The sequence below is a fragment of the Epargyreus clarus genome, unplaced genomic scaffold (genome assembly GCF_041222505.1).
Source record: "Epargyreus clarus isolate Ecla_fem2 unplaced genomic scaffold, WU_Ecla_fem_2.2 ptg000018l, whole genome shotgun sequence".
In the NCBI taxonomy this organism is placed as follows: domain Eukaryota; kingdom Metazoa; phylum Arthropoda; class Insecta; order Lepidoptera; family Hesperiidae; genus Epargyreus; species Epargyreus clarus.
Genome location: NW_027332226.1, coordinates 9,984,521 through 10,005,000, shown reverse-complemented (window position 1 = coordinate 10,005,000; position 20,480 = coordinate 9,984,521). Strand labels below are relative to the sequence as shown.

The window sequence follows — 20,480 nt, the reverse complement described above, 5'->3', positions numbered from 1 at the left end:
GTTGATAACACTTCTGAAGTAGATATAAGTATGGGCAGGTAGGTGTTAGCAGGTGTACCATATACCTACATAAAAGGTATCTACCTTATAGGTATATGTTGTGTTCAGGTACTTCACTTACGATTATATCCGTATTTAACAGCAGGTATTTAACTATTAAAGTAAATCACATTATTTTTATTCTGTTATATAGGCAACATACTTATGAAGAAATAACAACAAAACACGCTGTTATCAATTATCACGATAGTGTGCTTTTTTTAATATCACGCAACCCAATAAGTATGGTACCAAACAAATTATAGGCAGGTAAGTATGTAACTACTAACTATTATTGAAGTTATTTTCATGAAATTGTGTTTTAAAGTTTATTTAATATCATTATTTAACGGTATTAAAAAATGTTTTGTAAGTTTGAAATATTGGAACGTTCAAAATTATTAGAAATACAAGGATCGAACGTTTAAAAAATTCTTGCTTTGTTTTCAGCAATTCTGGAACGATCCCAATTCTCTCATCAAATTGTTTTGAGAAAAGTTTGCAATTTTCAAATCAGTTCACTAATTCTTAGATTACCTATATTAGTATAGAAGCAACATGTTGCACTTAACAATGTTTTAAGCTATTGTATGTTATTATCGCCATCACTATCAACCTGTTGTAGTGCCCACCAAGGGAGTCCTGAAATAAGGAAGACCACGCTACCCTTAAAACATGCACTGGCATCTTACTCATCTCGCACACATAATTGCTTATATCTAATTTTATCACAATTTTCTCGATAACGCCTACGAGAACTTATCGTTGTTAGCACACCGCATACACTGGATATTGAGACCGTTTTCAACACTTGAAGTCTCACCTGCCACTAGGCACAAGAACACGGCGCAGGCGCTCCACATCGCGAGCCGGTGGCGTGAGGAACGCCGCGGAGAGAGCGCGGGACGCGTACGCGGCTCACTGAGCGACCACTGAATGGTGCGCCGCCCGCCCTTCGAAATACAAATTGGCCTTCAGTCGACGCGGTTCTTTATAGTATCTTGGGATTATTTTCGTGGATTATTGTTTACATGATTCACGTTGCGGTCCCAAATAATAACAAGTAAATCACACTTTTAGCATAATAGGCAAATATCGATGGCGTCACGCGAATGAATTCGTAACGAGGAAATCCGTAGGAGAACGAAAGTTACCGACATAGCTCTACAGAAAAAGTTACATTCAGTATTAAAATGATATTTATTTCGTCTTCTATTTGACCTGAGCGCCAACGTCTGAATCTTTAAAGGATGTTCATGAAATCTTTATCTTGTGTACTTATTTTCCGAAGATCTTGTTTTATTCTATAGCAATCACGTGAACTTTATCGACCGTAAATGAGAATCTACATGAAAACTGAAATACCCGTTACCCAATAGGTGTCTGCGTGTTAGCAATCGGCACATTAGTACAGTAGGTACATTATTTACGGTACCGCGTGCCATACTAACTTGTCATGTTACATTTGGAACCGACAAGGCATCCGAAATTGGCACGCAAACAATCTGAAACATCGGTTAGTTTTAATCATCAAAAATAATGTAGTCTATAATAAATACTTTATGATGCCCATCTGTTCAGACTGATTATCTCGTACCTACCTAGTACTAACTTTCGTTATTAATACTCAATCTATCCAAATTTTGCCTGCCATAGATCGAAATGTAATTATTTGTAGTATGCAAAAATTTTCAAATGTCGACCTTTCGGCAAAAGATTGCATAGATTTATTATTATTTACGGATGCCAATAAATACATTTTGCGAAAAGTCATAACCAAATTTATTCATCAACATTTATAATTTTATTAAAAAATATCAAATATTTTTGGTCAATGTAAATGTTCTTTAATTAATACAAACAAGGTATGTTGAAAAATAATTTTATTTTTCTATTAAATATCAGTTCATTCATATACATATTTAAATTATTAACTCTTAATTATCGCTGCGAGCGTTCTCAACATCTCGATGACGTACTACAAATTGCAAAAAAACGAATTACACATGTTTATTGAAACACGTGTTATAATAAAAACAGAAGCGCGTACAGAAACAGACGTGCTATTTATATTGCACTTATTAACTAACTTCCAATTATTTTATTAGGAGAAATTATTTATTAATTATTCATTTTTAATCTATGAATTAAAACATTTTTGTGTAAAACACTTTGTATCCATTCTATATAAATTATCCAAGATTCTAATACAGATTGGGGATCTAACTTTTAAGGCAAACTTTAAGTCTGTCATAAAAAAAGGATTGGTGGCCAGTAATGAAATATATCGCTGTTTGCATGAATAACCACATAATTCAAAATTTATTTTATTGTTAAAGGTACAATTTATTCAGAATATTTCCTATTTAATTGTGTCTAACTCTACAGTGGTTATAATAATTATGTAACTACTTATAAGTGTATTTCTTATTATTTCAACTTCATTTATTAAAAAAATGTCGAAGCAAAAACTGGCTTTCCTGGAAATGACCTTTTGAGTTGTGCGGTTATTTTTTCAAAATATAATATTGCAAAACAGCGATGAGCAGTGGTTCACTTTACGTTACTAGAGCGCGAAGTGGGAGAGCAGGCGGTCGGGGAAGGTGATGTGGTGGAAGAGGTCGTACGCGGGGTGCGGGGGGCGGGCGGGCGCGGGGCGGCGCGCGGCCAGCACGTGCGCCACGGTGTCGCGCGCGTGCGCTCGCGGCACGTCCCCGCGCAGCGCCACCAGCCGCGCCAGCTGCTCGCCCGACACCGCCGCGCACTTGTCCACCACGCTGTGCAGGTCCAGCGACAGCATCTCGATGTCCTGGCACCGCAGCACCTGCGCCCGTAACGCGGTTTGTTTGTACTCCGATAAGCTTTTGTGTGTGTGTGTGTGTATGTGTGTGTGTAACGGTTTTTGAACGGTCATTTGTTGTCAGTTTCATGAACAACGTTTGAATATCCTAAACTAAAAAGATTTTAGTTTTTAAATTAATTCAATTAATTTACGATCTTAATGACAAAAAATTATAGTTATTTGTCAATAAAATTAATTATTTAAATCAATATTCGTAACATATTCGTAATAATCTATTAAATATTGATAAATATAGTCGTTAAAATTTTCAATTTCTTAGGTAATTTTGACAACCTAGCAACATTATAATGGTTAGTGACACCCCTGCTATACGAACAGAAAAGCTTATCCCTGGTTTGTCTTTTCGATACAAAAAATAACAAGTATAACACTTGTTATTTTTTGCATCAATATTTACGTCATTGTACGTCTGTCTGAGTGAGTGTGTGTTTCAAATATAGTTAAACATGTAAAAACGGATTACTTACCTCTGCTAATAAGCTTATTACTTCAAACGGCCAGTCAACGTTCACTCCTTCAGGTGCGATTCTCTTAAAGAACGACCTGATTTGATTCGCCTCTTTCACGATCTTTGTAGCTGCTTGCTGAGCTTCTTCTACAGTTTTAAAAACTACTTTCTTTGATAACATCGCTGTTATATACTTCTTATAAACCAGATTTTGCGCTTCATTTATGACATAATCAAAGTTTTTCTCTCTTAAATGGTTGTAATCTTGAAAGTAGTCTTCGAGTGTTACACAAATCGTGTCCACTGGAATGGTGGTAGTCAGCCACTTAGCAGTAAAGAGATCGTCGAAATGAACTTCCAAATCCAAAAACGCTTCTTCGAGTAAGAACTTTGCTGCTTCGTCTCTTAAATTCTGGAACAATTTTTATGACCTCAAATTAAAAGTTAAATGTACCATAATCTTGAAAATTAAGTTTTATTGTTCTGATGATATGTTGATCTGTTGTTTTCCGGACAGGTCATCTTAGTTTCACGGACATTATACCGCACTAAAAGCCCCCGGTGTTAGTCCTCAGCGCTTGGTGGAGATCTCCGGGATCTTCGATGGAACACAACCGGTATCCTCCCAGCGCGATGTCCCTATCGGGCTCAGCCTACAGCCTAGGGGAGTAGTTTACGCTTCTCCCGCTCACCTGGTGTTTACGACGGTATGCGACCACCATCTTCCAGAGGTTGCTTGCTGGACACAGGGACTACAGGGACAATAGACATTATACCAGAGCAACAACAAACCAAAGCGAAGGTCGTTTTACGAGAAATCGATCGTCTAATTAATTGTGGATCGTACCACCACGTACCTGGAAGGTGGCGAGCATGTTCTCGAACTTGGCCTCGGCGGGCGGGTCGTGCCTCGCGGGCGGCCAGTGGCGCGCCTGCGTCTGCTGCGCCAGCCGCACCATCTGCTCGCTGTTGTTCACGATCGTGATCATGTGGTGCGTGAAGTACGCCACGCGGGAACGGTCCGCGAAGTGAGTGTTCTGGTGGGAGACACGATCGATTATTATAGTCCGCGCCAAACTTCTAGTCCGCTCTGGAGTTGTGGCGCGCAGGTGTGATCAGAAAGGTTGCGGACAATTTATCATTATTTCTATTTGAAATAAAATTAAATGTATATAATAGTTGTTTTATATGTATACAACATGACCAACAAAACCAGCAAAATCTGAGTGGAGATTTTTGGGCCTTTTTTATTATATTGTTTTTTATTTTTTTCGATCTTACACAGGGTATAGAAATAATTTAAAACACAAATGCGTAGATAATTAAACCAACGTACCTTGAATTGAATTACGCCTTCCCTGTACATGTTGCCATAACGTGTCACTTGATCAATACTGAGAATTAACGCTTTGAACGTAATTTCTTTGCTTATTGTTTCAGTTACCTGAAGGATAAACAAATATGTGAAAACCACAGAAGACTGTATACTTTGTAATCTATTGAAGAATTTATTTTACATTCACTTCACAATAGTACGCTAAATTAACAAGGAATGTGAGAAGTGTTTTAACAAAAAATTAAAACTGGCTAAGTAGTAGCATAATAAATTTTTGGAGTTTACTCCTTAAGAAACGATTTGAGTTATAAGGCCCGGTACGGAAATTTTATGAGGAGTAAAATCAAGTGTAACACGAAAAGTTGAGGCGTAACGTAGAAAGAGACAAACGTATATATCTGTAGGATTGAACGTGCAAAAGAATGAGATGGAATACATTACACAGCGTATCTCATTCTCGGGGTCTCCTCTTTGCGCGATACTTCGTAGTCTCACTGTATAGTTCACTACCTCCAGTCTGAGAGTTGAATGTGTGCGTATGTTTGTACGTGTGTGTTGCGCGCCTGCGTATTATTTTCTATTCGATATATGTATATCATAATTATCGTTCGTAAGGAGTAAACTCCAATCGTGCGTCGTAGCTGACACACACACACTTTTTTTGTTTATTTTATTGTGTTCTTGTTTATGCTTTAGCTATTTATTTATTTGCATGCATTTTTTGAAATATCTACCAAATAGTCTAATAAATCTTATTAATAAAGTCAGTCTAGAATTTTTAACTTGTAACTTGTCTCCTAACTTTTCAGCGTTTCCCTCTATCGTCCCTCTTATATACGCCCATACCTAAAAGAGAAATTCTAGACATTCAGTCCCAGGGTAAAGTGTGATTATATGAATTTCGTGTAGTGCCCGTTATAGATATTCAATCATACCAAAGATGAAAATTTAACAATTCTAACAAGCCGAAATTGTCGATATCCGGTTAATTTAGGTAGACAATTAACAATGTGTGTTTGTATGTTCGTGCTCGTGTGTTGGTGTGTGTGTGTGTGTGTGTGTGTGTGTGTGTGTGTGTGTGTGTGTGTGTGTGTGTGTGTGTGTGTGCGCGCATGAGTTTGAGTTTGACCGATCGATTATCAACAACGGTCTAGCGCGTCATGCCTGTAGATTCTGATCGATCATCTGGAAGATGATGACGGGCGCGGAGGTGTGGAAGGCGCCCGAGTGCGGCTCCTCCTCGGGCGCGCGCTCGCCGCCCCACTCCGCGCGCTCCGCCTCCAGCGTTTTCTCCATCCACTCCATGTAGTTAGACTGCATCTTCTGCGACGCGGAACGAATCGTTTTAATCAACTTTAATGCCAATCGGAGAATATAAATAGAATAGAATACAAAATGTGGTAGAACCGTTTCTGGTTCGACTCCGGCGGCACCACCGCCACACCTATTTCTACCTATTAATAGTAATGTTAAACGCTGCTGTGTTCTGGTTTGAAGGGTGTAGTAAGGGAGACATACTTTTCCGAGGCGTTCCAGCTTAGTCCTCAGGGGTAGCGGCGCAACTGTGGCAGACCTCAGGTAGGAATATCTAATCCTATCTGGGGTTGATTACAGATGTCCATGAGGCAAAGAAACAATTACCATGTGATTATATAGAAGTCAATATTAAATAATTTAAACAGGTTAGCGATTCATGTTAATGCTTGAAAGATAATGCTTACTGTGCGTCTTTGAGTCAATTTTATAGAAAAATAATTTAAAGTTAAAATACTTCTAAATATTAAAAAAGAAAAGTGAACTATCTAATTGTTGGATAGTAAATATGTCAACTTAATATCATTTTCCTGAAAACTTTACTCTATGTAGGTTTGTAAGGATTGCTTTACAAGCGTCAATATATTTTTCCTATATTAACTAGCCAGCTAATTTAGGCAATTTAAATGTTAAAAAGCATATTAAGGAATAAATAAAAAGCTATTTATAAACAAATAATTAAAACATAGTAGCCCATACCTGCAGGTATTCATCTTGTAGTTTCTGCATGCTCTCATCACTTAAGAGTGGTGGTAGTGTGGAGACATCAATGTTGAGTTCTGAGCTACCCATCAGCTCTTGGCCAGGATAGGTATTTAGCACCCATGACAATAGAGTGACATATTCGTTTCCTTCAAGTCCATTTAGAACGACATCCTGGAGCTGTAAATGGATAATTTATTTATATGGCTAATACAGTTTAAATTAATAATTAAACCCGAATGCTATTGATTAACAAATTATAGTTTACGTATTCTCATCAAGTAATAATTTAAAAAAAAAACAAAATTATAAAATATGTGATGATTACTTACACTGGAAGACAAGCAAGTATGATACATATTGACATACTTATTTACAATGTCATAATGTGGAGGAAAACAAGGCACACATAGTGTTTTCACCACCCTCAAATCCTCTAGGATCAGCTGTCTGGTCAGTTCGAGATACCTGACCAACCATAGCTTGTTGTCTTCGCGCTCATCAACACGCGTGCCTTCCACGCGTTGGGCAACGGCACACTCTAACACTTCGAATGCCATAGTGCGCCAGTTTTTAGGACGGCCGGGTGGCATAAATCCTGACTGATCTTGTTGCTAAAAATATTATTATTGACACATTTTATTAATACATAATAACTACATGCAAATTCTTGTTGTTGTTGAATGAAGTGTTTTAAAATTGAATATAGGGCAATTTACCTTAACCTAAATGTTAATTCATAAGATAGTACTAGAGAAAATATTTCAAAGTGTATAAAAGCTTTTGAAGGTGGTAGAACCCTTTATGGTTCGACTCCGGCGGCACCACCGCCTCACCTATTTCTACCTAATAACAGCAGTGTTAGGCGCTGCTGTGTTCCGGTTTGAAGGGTGTGGTAAGGAAGACAGACTTTTCCGAGGCGTTCCAGCTTAGTCCTCAGGGGTAGCGGCGCATCTGTGGCCGACTTCAGGTAGGAATATCTGATCCTATCTGGGGTTGATTACACATGTCCATGGGCGGCAGTAGCCACTTACCATCAAGTGGACTGCATGCTTGTCTGCTACGCTTATATTATAAAAAAAAACCTTAACAACACTTAAAACCATAAAAACATAAATATATTACCTGTAGAGCCACCTGATCCCTTTTCTCTTCCCTTTCAATTATCCTGAGTGCAGTAACAATAACTGTAGGTTCTTTACGCACTGTATTTAAAGTTCTAGCTAATATGAGCTTAATCTGTTTTTCAAGCATGTTTGAAACCATCTCAACGTCTTCGAAATAAGCCTTTAGCATTATTTTGTCATGTGATGACTGATTAGGTAATCTATGCAGTTCGTACAGCAAATCATCCCTTGAGTTCTCCAAATCACTGAGACACTGCAATTATTTTTAAATTACTTAGATTTCTATATTAATTTGTGAACTTGTTGACAGACCAAAGTATATATATTAATAAGTAATACATAGAGCCATGAGAGAAAGAATGTTTGAATTGCAGTAAAGCATTATTTTAATTATCATTATTAAGTTTTACATATTCTCATTAAATGTTTATTGTTCTGTTGTGTTACTTGTATATACTGATATCTAGTTTAGTCTAGTAGGCTTGAAAGATAAAATTAAAATGCCAGAAGGACAATATAAAATAAAGTAACAAAATCTTTCATTGAATTTAGATAAATACCTGATGTGCATGCAGTAGCTTCCCTTCACCAATCCACTGTTTAGTCTTAGCGACGCTTTCAGGAACAGTGAAAATATGTTTTAGGCTGTCCATAGCTGTAACATATTGTGAGTGGCGGGAATCTTCCTCTCTTACTGCTTGAAGTGACGCAACCAAAGGTGGCACACCTTTTAATAAATCTTCCAATTCATCCATTCTGTAATATAACAATTATTATTAAATTATTAACAAGATGTTTGTAGGACTTAAGTGGCAAACAATTAATGTTCCTAATTGTTGAAATGTATAAGAACTACTTTTTCTTGAGGGTGTATTTTTTAAGTAAAGGATGCGTTGCTGGCTCAAAATAGTAATGGACACTGATTATTGTGACTATGTATAATGCACTTAACAATAATTTTGAAGACAAAAATAGTAATTAATGTATAATTACAATTTACACTCAATTAAGAAGTGTGAAAAGCACAATATTTTAATGAAGATCTTACAAAAATTAAGAATCTTTACTTTAAAGTCACATTTTATAACTTTGGAGATGATATAAAAAGATAAATTTACAATTGAGTCTTATGACTATAAGATTGCTAGAGCTATTTATATTTTTTTAATTACAATTGCTATATTTTTTATTATAATAATAATTGTTATTCTAGTATTTCTTTAATTTCAGCTAGCAAAGTTGATAATAATGTAGTAACATATAACAATACTCAAGAAACAATAACAATATTAACTTTGCACTGATTTGTTGCACATCATCAAGGCACTCCTGCAGCTGCTTGAGGCCTACACTGACGCCATCCAGCTTTCCCTGCACTGCATTCTTCAATTGAGCTTCTATTGACGCTTTTTTGTGAGTTATCCGTTTCTTATATTGCTCTACCTAAAATAACAATTATATTATGTATATTACAGGGCCCAATTTAGTGGTCTGGAAGCCCTAGGGCAACGAAGGAGTGGAGGTCCCTAATTTCCAAATTAAAAAGAACAGTTCTTTCCTTCAATGTGACGATCGTTTGAATGATTCGTCTGATATTTTGCTATTTAGTTTACTTGTAATTCAGTTGGTAAGGAACTTATTTGTAACTATGAAACCCTTTCGTGACTTTAGATACCCTTTAAAATAAGGCAAATCGTGGTAAACCTAGAAGGATAGCACCTTTATTTACATTTTACTCTTGCTTTCCTGCCTTTAATTTTCACTAAATTACGCCCATCGGATCTATCAAAAAGATTAAATAACTTTACTATTACTTACTTTTTCAAGCTGACCGGGTCTTTGCATCATATTCATAACCATTTTTTCGGCTGTTGCTTTTGCTTCTTCTTCTATTTCATCCATAGTACTCATTTTATAATTAAAATAAAAATCAAAATTTACAAAAACAGTCGCAAGATAATGTCAACAAAATCTTTATAATTATGATCTGTCAATGTCTGTGTGACAGTGACTAGTGATAGATTGGAGCCGGAGGTGACGTTTTTGACAATATTGCACAATTATATGTGCAATATTGCGAATTGTGCAATATTATTGACCGTTAAGGGTTAATATTGAAAATTTCGCATAGATTGAACGAAAGTTTGAGCGAGTTTAATTTTTATTGCATAGGGTCAATACTGCGCAATATTTTTCTCAAACTTAAATAATATTTATTTTATTAAAAATAGGTTCTTTACAAAGCACTTTTTGAATGTCAATACATCTACAGCCACTTCCCAAGGTGTTTAGTTATGAAGAAAACTATTCTCAATCTCCGACAGAACACGAAAACATTGTGCAATTCGTATTATTGTGCAATATAATTGCTCGTTTGGATTCAGAGCGCCTTTCAATCTTATTGTACAATAAAAAGTACTGTACAAAGTATTGTACAATGTTATTGTAGGTCTAGGGGCAACCTTATTAAAAACTTACCGGATTTTCTCTGACTTAATGTCAATTGTCAATTTGTCATTGTCTGTCAATAATATTTGAATTCATGCACTTGTGATGTGTTGTAATGTTTACCTTTTCGGTACTTTTTAAATAATAACAATATAATTGTTAATTGATGAATAGTTGAGTGCTATAGAAGGATGCATTATTTCAATGTTAATTATTTAAATTGTATAAATATAAGGATAATACGTGTGTAAAACTATAACAATAGTAATACTTGTATTTTTTCTTTACGAATTTGAGCCACAATGTGGTCCATATTATTCTTAATTATTTTATCAGCGATAGCTTTCCTGTTTACGGATGAATTGATAACGAACTTAAAGGAATTGTTTATAAAATCAGGTTTATTTGGAATTGACTTGTGCAAGGTCAACAAGAGTAAAGTGTAAGTTAAATTGTTAATTTTTAATAAATCATCATAGCATAAGAATATATAGTAAATGTCTATCTTCATTTTCAGGCCCGAAGCGATTGGAGTGGTGTCAGGATGTGTATTTTTGGTCACAAGCTTTCTGTTCATCCCAATAGCTTTTGGGTACAGTCTTTTAGACCGAGGAAATTTTCCACACAATGAGGTAATTATTGTGTAAACAGAAAAAGTACAATACAATTAGGTAAAGTTGTTAGAACCCTTCGTAGGCTGGAGGCACCCCTGTCACATTTATTTCTGCCCTCCAACAGCAGAGCCAGCTATTGCCATTTTCTGGTTTGAACAGCCTGGCTATGTTGAAACATTCATAAAATGTATTTCATCTTAATCCTCACGGTATGGCCTTAACACATGTATGGCCAACCTTAGATAAGATTCTAACCTTATCTATTATTGCAGTTTGCTGAATCATTAGCAGCCTTGTTATCAATATGCTGCATGCTGCTCCTGGGTTTTGCTGATGATGTACTGGATCTGCGCTGGAGGTACAAGCTCCTCCTCCCAACTGTTGCATCACTTCCTTTACTTGTAGTGTATTATGTCAACTTCAACTCCACAACTTTTATAGTACCAATACCTTTACGACAATATTTAGGGATATCTGTTAACATAGGTAAGATTTAAATATTTCAATTATTCACTTTGTTTTGGAGCATAACGAATATCTGAAACTATATCTATACTAATATTATAAAGAGGAAAAGTAGGAGTATGTAGGAGGATGTATATAGGAGTTGTATGTTTGTTTGATTGTAATGAATAGGCTCAAAACTACTGGACCGATTTTAAAAATTCCTTCACCATTCGAAAGCTACATTATCCATGAGTAACATATTTTATATGAAATATATTTGATAAATAGATTTTGAGGCGGTATAGTTTGCTGGGTCAGCTAGTCTATACACATATATATAGCAGTGAATTGATTGTTAAGTACTTTGCACAAGTAATCAATAAAACCACATGGAGTATGCCCTCTTTATAAAATGAAATATGAAGCTTGGACGACTCACATCTTTAGAATTACAATGATGTAAAATGAGGTGTGTTGCCTTTAACTCCTACTCAAGTCGACATTGCTATTACTAGCATTTAATAGAATTTATGGTAGTTAGATTAGATCCAATGTTTTATAATTTCGTACTTTTTTAAGTATTTTTTGTACATAAATCATTTTGACGAATTATCATTGAAACTTTAAAGGCTATATATATTGTAAGAAAATACTTCATAGAGGCTTTAACATGATTAACAGAACTTAATTGTTTCAGGTTTCTTGTATTACATCTACATGGGAATGTTAGCAGTTTTCTGTACCAATGCTATAAATATTTTAGCTGGAATCAATGGACTAGAAGTGGGGCAGTCAGTAATTATTGCCTTGTCCATAATAATTTTTAACATAATTGAGCTTACTGGAGAGCAGTACAAAGCCCATCTGTTTTCACTACATATTATGATTCCATATCTGGCTACTAGTTTGGCATTACTGAAACATAATTGGTATGTATTCAAGTTTTATAAAAATTAGGTAGTTTCAATTTTAACACCATCTGTATAGTGTGTATGGAAACTACTTGTTATCTCATATTGACCTGAATGTCATGATAATTAACTGAACATAATGAATGCTGTATTCTACATATGTGTTCACTAATAATTGATAAAGATATATTCTAACATAATATTTCACTTATTTCTGCTTTTTTCAGGTATCCTTCAAAGGTGTTTGTGGGTGATACATTTTGTTATGTGTCTGGTATGACATTTGCTGTTGTTGGTATTTTAAGCCACTTTAGCAAAACCGTTTTATTATTTTTTATTCCCCAGATAATCAACTTTGTATATTCTGTGCCTCAATTGTTTCATCTGATTCCTTGTCCTCGGCATAGATTACCAAAATATAGTGCAGAGACTGATCTACTTCATGCTAGCCGAACAGTAATACCAAAAAAAGATTTAAATTTCTTAAATAAATTTATCATCCAAGTATTCAGTTTGCTGCATCTGGTTGACAAAATTGAGGATAGAGATCAAATAACATTGAACAATTTAACATTAATAAATCTTTTTCTGATCAAACTTGGACCAACACGGGAGGTTACGTTAACTATTGCTTTACTGTTATTTCAAGTTGTTTGTACTTGCATAGCATTTCTCATAAGATATCCTATGGCATCATATTTTTATGATGTTCAAAGTAAAACATAGTTATGTTTAAGTCATATTGTGATAAATCAATTATTCATATTAGTTTGTTTATAGCATAAAAATATTGGAAAAGTACAGAAATGGTAATAAGTACTTATAAAATTAATGTTTTATATGTAAGTACTGTATTATTGCATTGAAATATTCTGCAAATATATGTTTTAAAAGATTTTATTTTCAATCACATAATCAATCCTTTTAAAACTTTATAATAAGAATACTTAAAATTGTTATATATTGTAGAATATTATACATTCAGTGTTTCAAAGAACCACTTATAAATACCATGCCTCATATTTACAAAAAAAGTTCTCACTATGTTAAATTGATTAAATCTGATTGAAATGGTAATTTATAGTTTGAAAACTTTCTTGAGACTGTCTTTATGGCTATGCTTCTAAAATTTTAGGTGGAGTTAAAATTAAGTTTGTTCATGTAATTTAATTTAATTGTTAAAAGTATGTTAATAAATAGCACCATTTAATATACAAACCAAAAAAGTTATATAAGGGTGACTGTAATAAAACAGTAGAAATGAGAAATAAAAATATTATTAAACATTTTAAATAAAAGCAATTCATATACTTTATGTGTAGTTTTTGTATGTAAGTCATCTTTGGTTTTATTTACACCAAACTATAAAATGTCACAAAACTCACAACAACAGCATTTATTATATTTACATTTAACATCACTTGCAATACAAATTTCATGTGCCCTTTAACCAGGTATTAAATTAACCAAATATCATATAATATATTATCTTCTGGATCATTTTCATCTATTATCCTAAGTGTTTTGAGAGTCTGTAAATAGAAGGTTAGTTCAGAAGTGACAACACCATGCTGGGGGCTGCCATTGGCTACTATGTTCATTTTTACTAACTGTTCTCGTAATTTGTCTTTAAAGTTATCATGCACCTTCATGTAAATGGTTTTAATCTGGTCAGTCGGCAAAATATCAATGAGTGCTTTATGTAACTTGACTAAATGTTTTGAAATATTTCGGAATGTTTGAGATGGAACTGGAGGTTTAGCATCCCAACCAGTCAGTTGAGAACTTAGCATATTACTAACAATAATGGATATTTTACTCTCTATCTCCTTCTTGTGGCCAGCTATGTCACTCTCAATGCTTTTAAAACCATGCAGTGATAAATCTTTTGAATGTACTTTTTCAAGCAGCTTGATTAATAAAGGAAGCAGCCAGAGAATAACTTGTAGAGATCTTGACACTAAAGCAAGATTTGATGTTGTTATTGTTTTCAATCCAGCGCTTTGAATTGCACCAGCTCCCAATACTAATTGGCAGCACCGAGAATTAAATAATCTTATAAGTTCTAGCATACAGTGCACTAAATACTGAACAATATCTGGAGATTGCTTGATTGCATTACAGTATTCCAGTAAAATTTTTATTAATAGTTGTACTGTAGCAACAACAGCATAGCTCTCCTTGTTTATTATTAAATAATTTCCATCCGCATTACCACTCTCATACTGGATTGTAGATGGTATTTCACCATTTTCACATATTTTATTGATGACACTCTGAAGCTCACAAGGGACATCTGCTATTTTCCATTTTTCAGCATTAAGAGATGCAGTCAACTGTGCCCGACGTTCTGTGTGAAGATTCTGTATATATTTCATTGCGAAGCTTCTTAGTGCTAATTTCATCGCATTACTATAATGACCTGTAATTTCCTCACATTTTGCTGAAAAATTGTTTATTAATTCTGATAATTTCGATAATTGAGATAAATTGGAAAATACATATTCTTTATCAGTCCTTGTAACTATAAGATTAGCACATCTTTCATTGCTGTAGTCGGAAAGAGACACAACTAGTTTTTTAACTTTTTCTTCTATTAGGAATAATTCTTCTTGCGTCCATACTTCCTCACTACCATTACCAGTTACATCACTCATTTGACTAATATCAAGTATTAAGTTGCACAAACATAAGATTCTTTTGAATAAACTAACAATATTTGGAGTAACCCTTTCAAGGAAAATAATTCCTTCATTACACATAAGCCAAGTATCAGCATTTGATCCTCTTAAAACAATTTCTGTGTTTCCCTCTCTTTCAGATATAATTTCTATTACACATTGTTTTATAGTAGCCTGTATTGAGGTCATTGCTTCTGTTTTAAATATATCCATAAAGTCAAATTCTTTCAATCTGAGAATTCCTGATACAATAGAAACTATTTTGTCTCTTTCAGGTATATCGGTCTGATCTCTCAGTGGTCTATTTAAATCTGACACAACAAATCTTTGAAATTCATTGTTTAACATTTTGTGTACTAGCCTCTTCATTTCTGTTAATTGTGGAGACAGGTGGCGGAATGCTTGTACACCTGAAAGACGTGTTGACAGAACTTTTTGTGTAGAGCTGATTAAATCAAGAGCTGCTACATAATCAGAGGTACTTAGCAGCAGTTGGATCATTGGTTGTGTTTGCTGCACTGTTCCCATCAGTTTAAGAAGTTCATGAACATTGCTTAAGTTGTGATTGATTTTAGTAAGGCTTATTAATTTCATTGGACTTTCGGTCAAATTAGTCTTAACACCTTTAATGTTTAGTCTTGTACCTTGAACAGTCTTTACGGCACGTGCCATTTGTTCCATTATGGTATCATGAGAAAGCATGGCATGAAAAAATGCATCAGACTTTTGGGCAACTTGTTTAGAGATTTTCATCTCAATTACATCTAAGTATGTGCTTAGTGTTTCTTGTAGTGATCTGATAACACTACTAGAATCTTGTGAACCAGAAAGCCCTGGGAACACCTTACTAAATATTTTTGGATCATTAAGTGGTAAGGAAGGACTATAAAATATATTGGGCACTTCACACACATTTTCTACCACAGGTGTTTTGGATTTAAGTGGAACATTTTCTTTTAACTGGCAATGTCTTCTGTATCTTTTAGATATTTTTTTACAATAGGATTCAAAGTGCATCAATGTTATTTCGGGTAGATATGGACTAGGATATATATCTACTTTGTCTATGAAACTGTCTCCCCATGTCTTGGTGAAGAAATTTGATTGTTTTCCTCTGTTTGGATCATTTAAAACAGCTGGCAAATTTTGTGATGATGAATAAAATGTCCAATCATCTGAATCATTTCTTGCATACAAATGGTATTCTCTTACGTGATATTTGAATCCTGGCTTTCGTAAATCTCCAAATTGTAAAGCTGAGCATATACCATTCTTTCCATATTGACATAATATAATAGATCCCTCTTTAATACTGTGCTTTTCATGTATATGCCTGGAACAGATAAAAACATATAATTTCTATATTCGATAATAAATAAGATGTTCGTTTAAAAATAATTAATATATGACTAACCTTTCAAATTCCGTGGCATTGTTAAACAGAAGGCTGGGGCAGTGTACACAATTTTGCCAAGCTGGCGTTTTATTACTAGCAGTGGACTTGTCCTCCATAACATGTTTGTTTCTCTCAATATATAATATATTAAACGATCATAATTTCGAATTTAGTATCATCTATTTCTTTGATTAATTCTTAACAAATCACCCATAGCCATGATATTGATAAAAATGTTGTCATAATGGCACTATTGACAGTGACAAATGTGACAAAATAAAATACGATATACGAAGTGTTGCTAGTTGCCGTGAACTAGTCGTTCTCGTTTTAATATCAATAAAAAACCGGTATTGTGCAATTAATTATAGACAATAATGCATCGCTGTTATCGAATAACGACGTATGCGCGCTGGTATCGGGGACGATCTGCCCCTAGGGCAGTGGCACACTAATTTCTTTAGAGACCCGGAAAGTTGAATGGAAGCCCCCAAAAGTGAAAAAAGTTTATTTCATTTTACAAAGTGACAAATGTGTCACATAATTATTCGCCTGTGATACGGTGCCCTTCGCTGAATGATACACATTTCATAGATTGTTTCGTTCTGACCAAAGAGTATAGTAACCTGTATAGGGTTCTGACGACTTTTTTTTAGCAATTGTTTTGCCCCCCAGGATCGGAGGCTCGGGGCGGATTGCCCCTTCTGACCCCCCCTCCCCTCCCCCTTAAGCCGCTAGAGCCCAGTGGCACTTTTTTGTATTTTAACGGGTATAATATGTATTTCCCATGCAAACATCATATAAACCCAACTTATATCCGCAGGCGGCACTTTCAGGAGGCATCAAAATTTAATTATAAGTTGACCTTTTGCGTCTATCCGATAAACTTCAAAAACTATTCCTGTCGACCTTTTCGTTTTCTTTTCTTTTTTTAAAGACCTTCACTTTGTATATAGATGGCTGCAAATTAAATTTCTCTAAACCTTACAAGAGTGTTTTTCTATTTAATAGAGATAATAAATAATATCTCATAAAGCAAAATTTTTCAAACTCAAGTTGCGCCCCCCGGCAGTACTTTTAGGGGTGGCAAGATGTTATACATAAAACACATAGGTACTTTATACTTAAAATAAAGAATACACAAAAGGATATCTTTTCTGCTGACTTTAAAAAACTGAGTAGATTTTATTCTGAAAACTTATTTTAGAACAAATTTATTATTGCTCCAGCTATTCAAACGGTGGAAAATTCAACTTTGGTTCCAACGGGCTAAAAGCTACCTACGCCACTAAAACATAGTTCTGTAAGAAATAGAAAGTAAAAAAATCAAATCTATCGTAACGTACTCATTCAAAGTACCCGTACAAAGTTTTACGTCAGTCCACCTCACCATTGGGACTGATTTGGGAATGATGGACCATTTGGAAATGATTAATTTCTGTTAGTCCTACGAAAATCCTGCATTATGGGTGCCATGTACCAATAGTCCGCGTAGAACTGCTAGTCCGCTCTGAATATAGAAATGAATTGCGTCGCCATAGCAAAATGTATGACTACACCTGCTCGCAACAACTTCATAGCGGACTAGCAGTTTGGGGCGGACTATTCGCAATTTCATATAACATGGACGAATGTACACACGTTAAATAGTCCCTATTTCCAAATTAGGATTTCATATTATATTTCCATTTCAGTCCACTACGCTGCATTCTACATTATTTTAAAAATTAAACTCTAATATGTAATGCGATTTCTCATAAAGTGTATAATTTCATTTGATTCTATTTGGATCCGGTATATTCCGTATTATTAAGAAACATTACTTACGAGTAAGTGATAAAATTATACACATGCGATGATGCGACGGTACGAAATGATAACGATAATGATCCTCTGCTGTTATGGTTGTAGAGGCTTGATTAAATATAAATAAATGATTCATCAATTTCATCGTAAATATTTGTCTTTTCAGTGAGTATCGGTCAAATATTGTAGGTCGAACTTGTAGTATTAAGAGTTTTAAAAGATATCGAAGTAGTTCGTGTAAATAATACACTTTTTGTCGAAGCTAATTGACTCATTACCTTGTGTATAGATCTTTAAATATTTAAAAAGTGGTACCTTTATGGTTCGAATAAAAAATAACATTTTCAACGTTTGATATGTTTTATTAAAATAATCATCTTCTCAGACATTTTAGGTAGGTATAGTTATATAGGTACTATCTACATTTTGCAAGTTACACTTTTTTGTTAATACTCCCTTATCCTAATGCCTTTCCATAGTTTACAATATTATGAATTTAAGTTTCTACTCGACACATACTTACTTACTGTAAAAATCGGTCAGGTTTTATTAATAAGTATTTAACATTGTGTATCCCTTAAATATAAATTTTCATTTCAACGTATTAGGTTTTACTCCTTTTGACAGTGATAACACGCGCAAGAAACCGCAGATTTAAATATTAAATTCCTTTCACCGTCTAGACAAAGCACCTTTACTGGAACCTGTAAGCATGTAATAAATTTCAGTATTAATAAATTTGCGTATCAGTTAGGTACTACTTACATTTAAAAAAAAATAAGTACGGAAATTAAAGGTATAAAAATGGCGATACTGTACTGGTTTGAATTTCGGTCTCTGTAAGTGCCTGAAAGTTCTTTAAAAAATATTACTAAAGGTATGAAGTGCACTAATCCGCATTTAGCCAGTTTAGTGAAATATGGCTTTAATCCTTTGAACTTGAAGAAGAGACTTTCGCTCAGCAACAAAATTATGAAATTTCGTTTCGCTTACATCTTCAGACTCCATGATATTACAACACTGTCCCAGGGAGGTGACCGGGTGGCGCTTGAACCCCAGCATGATGCTCGGCAACGACCACGACTCGCAGTATCCGCGGCACGCATTTGTAGTAATTTTAAATTCGACGCAGTCCGGTATACTTATATTTCTGGTATGACCTGAAACAATACGAAGTAACAATTGTTCAAAGCTTTATCTAACAAAAAAATGTGTGGTTCGACTGGGGAGGTACCACCGCCACTTTCTATTGTGGATCGGTTCTTGCGTTACGGTGGAAGGGAGCCAGTTGTTATTTATGAGGCGACCACCTTTAGTCCTGAAGAGTGGCAATGCACCATCGATCGTCTTCCTGTTTGTATGACGCTAGTTATATATTTCTACGGATGCCGATCACTTGTATCAAATGGACTGCGTGCTTCTTTGCTATTTGAGTCGTATACATAAATATGATGGAAATTATAAGTTTATGATAAAAAACTAACCGATTCGGTGACATCCTGGTTTTCTCCAGGTTTCCGCAGTAACCACATGAGTTAGGGATATAAGTAACATTAAACTTTTTAGGAACATTGTGATCGTAGATTCAGTTTGTGAATGAATAAAACTCTGCAAGAGATGTTTTATATATTCATTTTCATGAATTAATTTGCAGAAATCGTCAACATTTATGGTAACAATAACAAACATTTAGCTACTGTTCTGAAAACGTAAATTTTTCGAAGATTAAGAAAAAAAATGGTAATATAAGGCTTAGTTTTATATATAGGTAAATAAAGTATTCGATATTCAAATATACATCATATTCTTACTTAAATAATGGGATTGATAAAGTAGTAGAAATAAATTCATACAGGGTAAAATGATTAAATAAATATTATCCTTATTTCCTAAATTCTAGATCTAATAGTATTCCATTTAAAAATATTTACCCTAAAGTTAATACGTCTTTTTCTCCTTTAACAACATCCTGCTGTAGTAGGAACAAGGGAAATAAAAGGTGTCTAGGTTCCTGTATGTAGGTACCAAAGTGAGATAATTATAGTTAAATTAAATTGAAAAAAGGTTTATCTCCTCTGCTAAGTCTGTAAACATAAAAATGTACCTACCATATTTCCATTCCGTTTAATTCAGTAAAGTGTTGACGTTCACACTTTTATGGAGGGGATAAAAACAAACGACCCGAAATTATAACGGCGTAATAGGGAACAACTTTCATAATAAGTAATGATGCTACGAGAAATGATACCTATTTATATAATGTTTCATATCCGAATAATTAATTGTATTACTATAGCTACATGTACAAACATATAATTAGGTACACGAAGAATTTTAGTTTTCCCTTG

At 34.4% G+C, this 20,480-nt stretch overlaps 5 protein-coding genes across 6 annotated transcripts in view; 1 reads left to right on the top strand and 4 right to left on the bottom strand.

Annotated features, from left to right (window-relative positions):
• LOC140749523 (uncharacterized) overlaps positions 1-1,455 on the bottom strand; it is a 9,868-nt gene extending 8,413 nt beyond the window's left edge. The window contains exons 1-2 of one of the 2 annotated variants that reach the window (XM_073082602.1): positions 1,412-1,455; positions 863-992 (exon numbers count right to left, since the gene is read on the bottom strand). In XM_073082602.1, coding sequence (XP_072938703.1) covers positions 863-902 — 40 coding nt within the window. In that variant the 5' untranslated portion in view covers positions 903-992; positions 1,412-1,455. Of the gene's footprint in view, positions 1-862; positions 1,241-1,411 lie in introns of those variants that run through there. The other variant, XM_073082603.1, reaches the window with a different exon arrangement.
• A 450-nt stretch (positions 1,456-1,905) lies between these two features.
• Sec6 (Exocyst complex component Sec6) lies at positions 1,906-9,843 on the bottom strand. The gene is made up of 11 exons (XM_073082601.1): positions 9,648-9,843; positions 9,124-9,272; positions 8,390-8,585; positions 7,828-8,082; positions 7,035-7,316; positions 6,700-6,882; positions 5,851-6,009; positions 4,687-4,794; positions 4,208-4,387; positions 3,370-3,762; positions 1,906-2,863 (listed from the first exon to the last, which is right to left on the bottom strand). The coding sequence occupies exons 1-11, from the start codon at positions 9,738-9,740 to the stop codon at positions 2,606-2,608; spliced, it is 2,256 nt and encodes a 751-aa protein (XP_072938702.1). The 5' UTR covers positions 9,741-9,843; the 3' UTR covers positions 1,906-2,605.
• A 510-nt stretch (positions 9,844-10,353) lies between these two features.
• Positions 10,354-13,564, top strand: Alg7 (Alg7 dolichyl-phosphate N-acetylglucosaminephosphotransferase). Its single transcript, XM_073082440.1, has 5 exons — positions 10,354-10,719; positions 10,795-10,909; positions 11,164-11,377; positions 12,036-12,267; positions 12,477-13,564. The coding sequence occupies exons 1-5, from the start codon at positions 10,580-10,582 to the stop codon at positions 12,973-12,975; spliced, it is 1,200 nt and encodes a 399-aa protein (XP_072938541.1). The 5' UTR covers positions 10,354-10,579; the 3' UTR covers positions 12,976-13,564.
• Positions 13,511-16,603, bottom strand: scat (VPS54 subunit of GARP complex scat). The gene is made up of 2 exons (XM_073082439.1): positions 16,345-16,603; positions 13,511-16,263 (listed from the first exon to the last, which is right to left on the bottom strand). The coding sequence occupies exons 1-2, from the start codon at positions 16,440-16,442 to the stop codon at positions 13,707-13,709; spliced, it is 2,655 nt and encodes an 884-aa protein (XP_072938540.1). The 5' UTR covers positions 16,443-16,603; the 3' UTR covers positions 13,511-13,706.
• A 2,064-nt stretch (positions 16,604-18,667) lies between these two features.
• On the bottom strand, positions 18,668-19,734 carry Gpa2 (Glycoprotein hormone alpha 2). Its single transcript, XM_073082954.1, has 3 exons — positions 19,617-19,734; positions 19,126-19,292; positions 18,668-18,836 (listed from the first exon to the last, which is right to left on the bottom strand). The coding sequence occupies exons 1-3, from the start codon at positions 19,702-19,704 to the stop codon at positions 18,744-18,746; spliced, it is 348 nt and encodes a 115-aa protein (XP_072939055.1). The 5' UTR covers positions 19,705-19,734; the 3' UTR covers positions 18,668-18,743.
• Between the last annotated feature and the right edge of the window lie 746 nt (positions 19,735-20,480).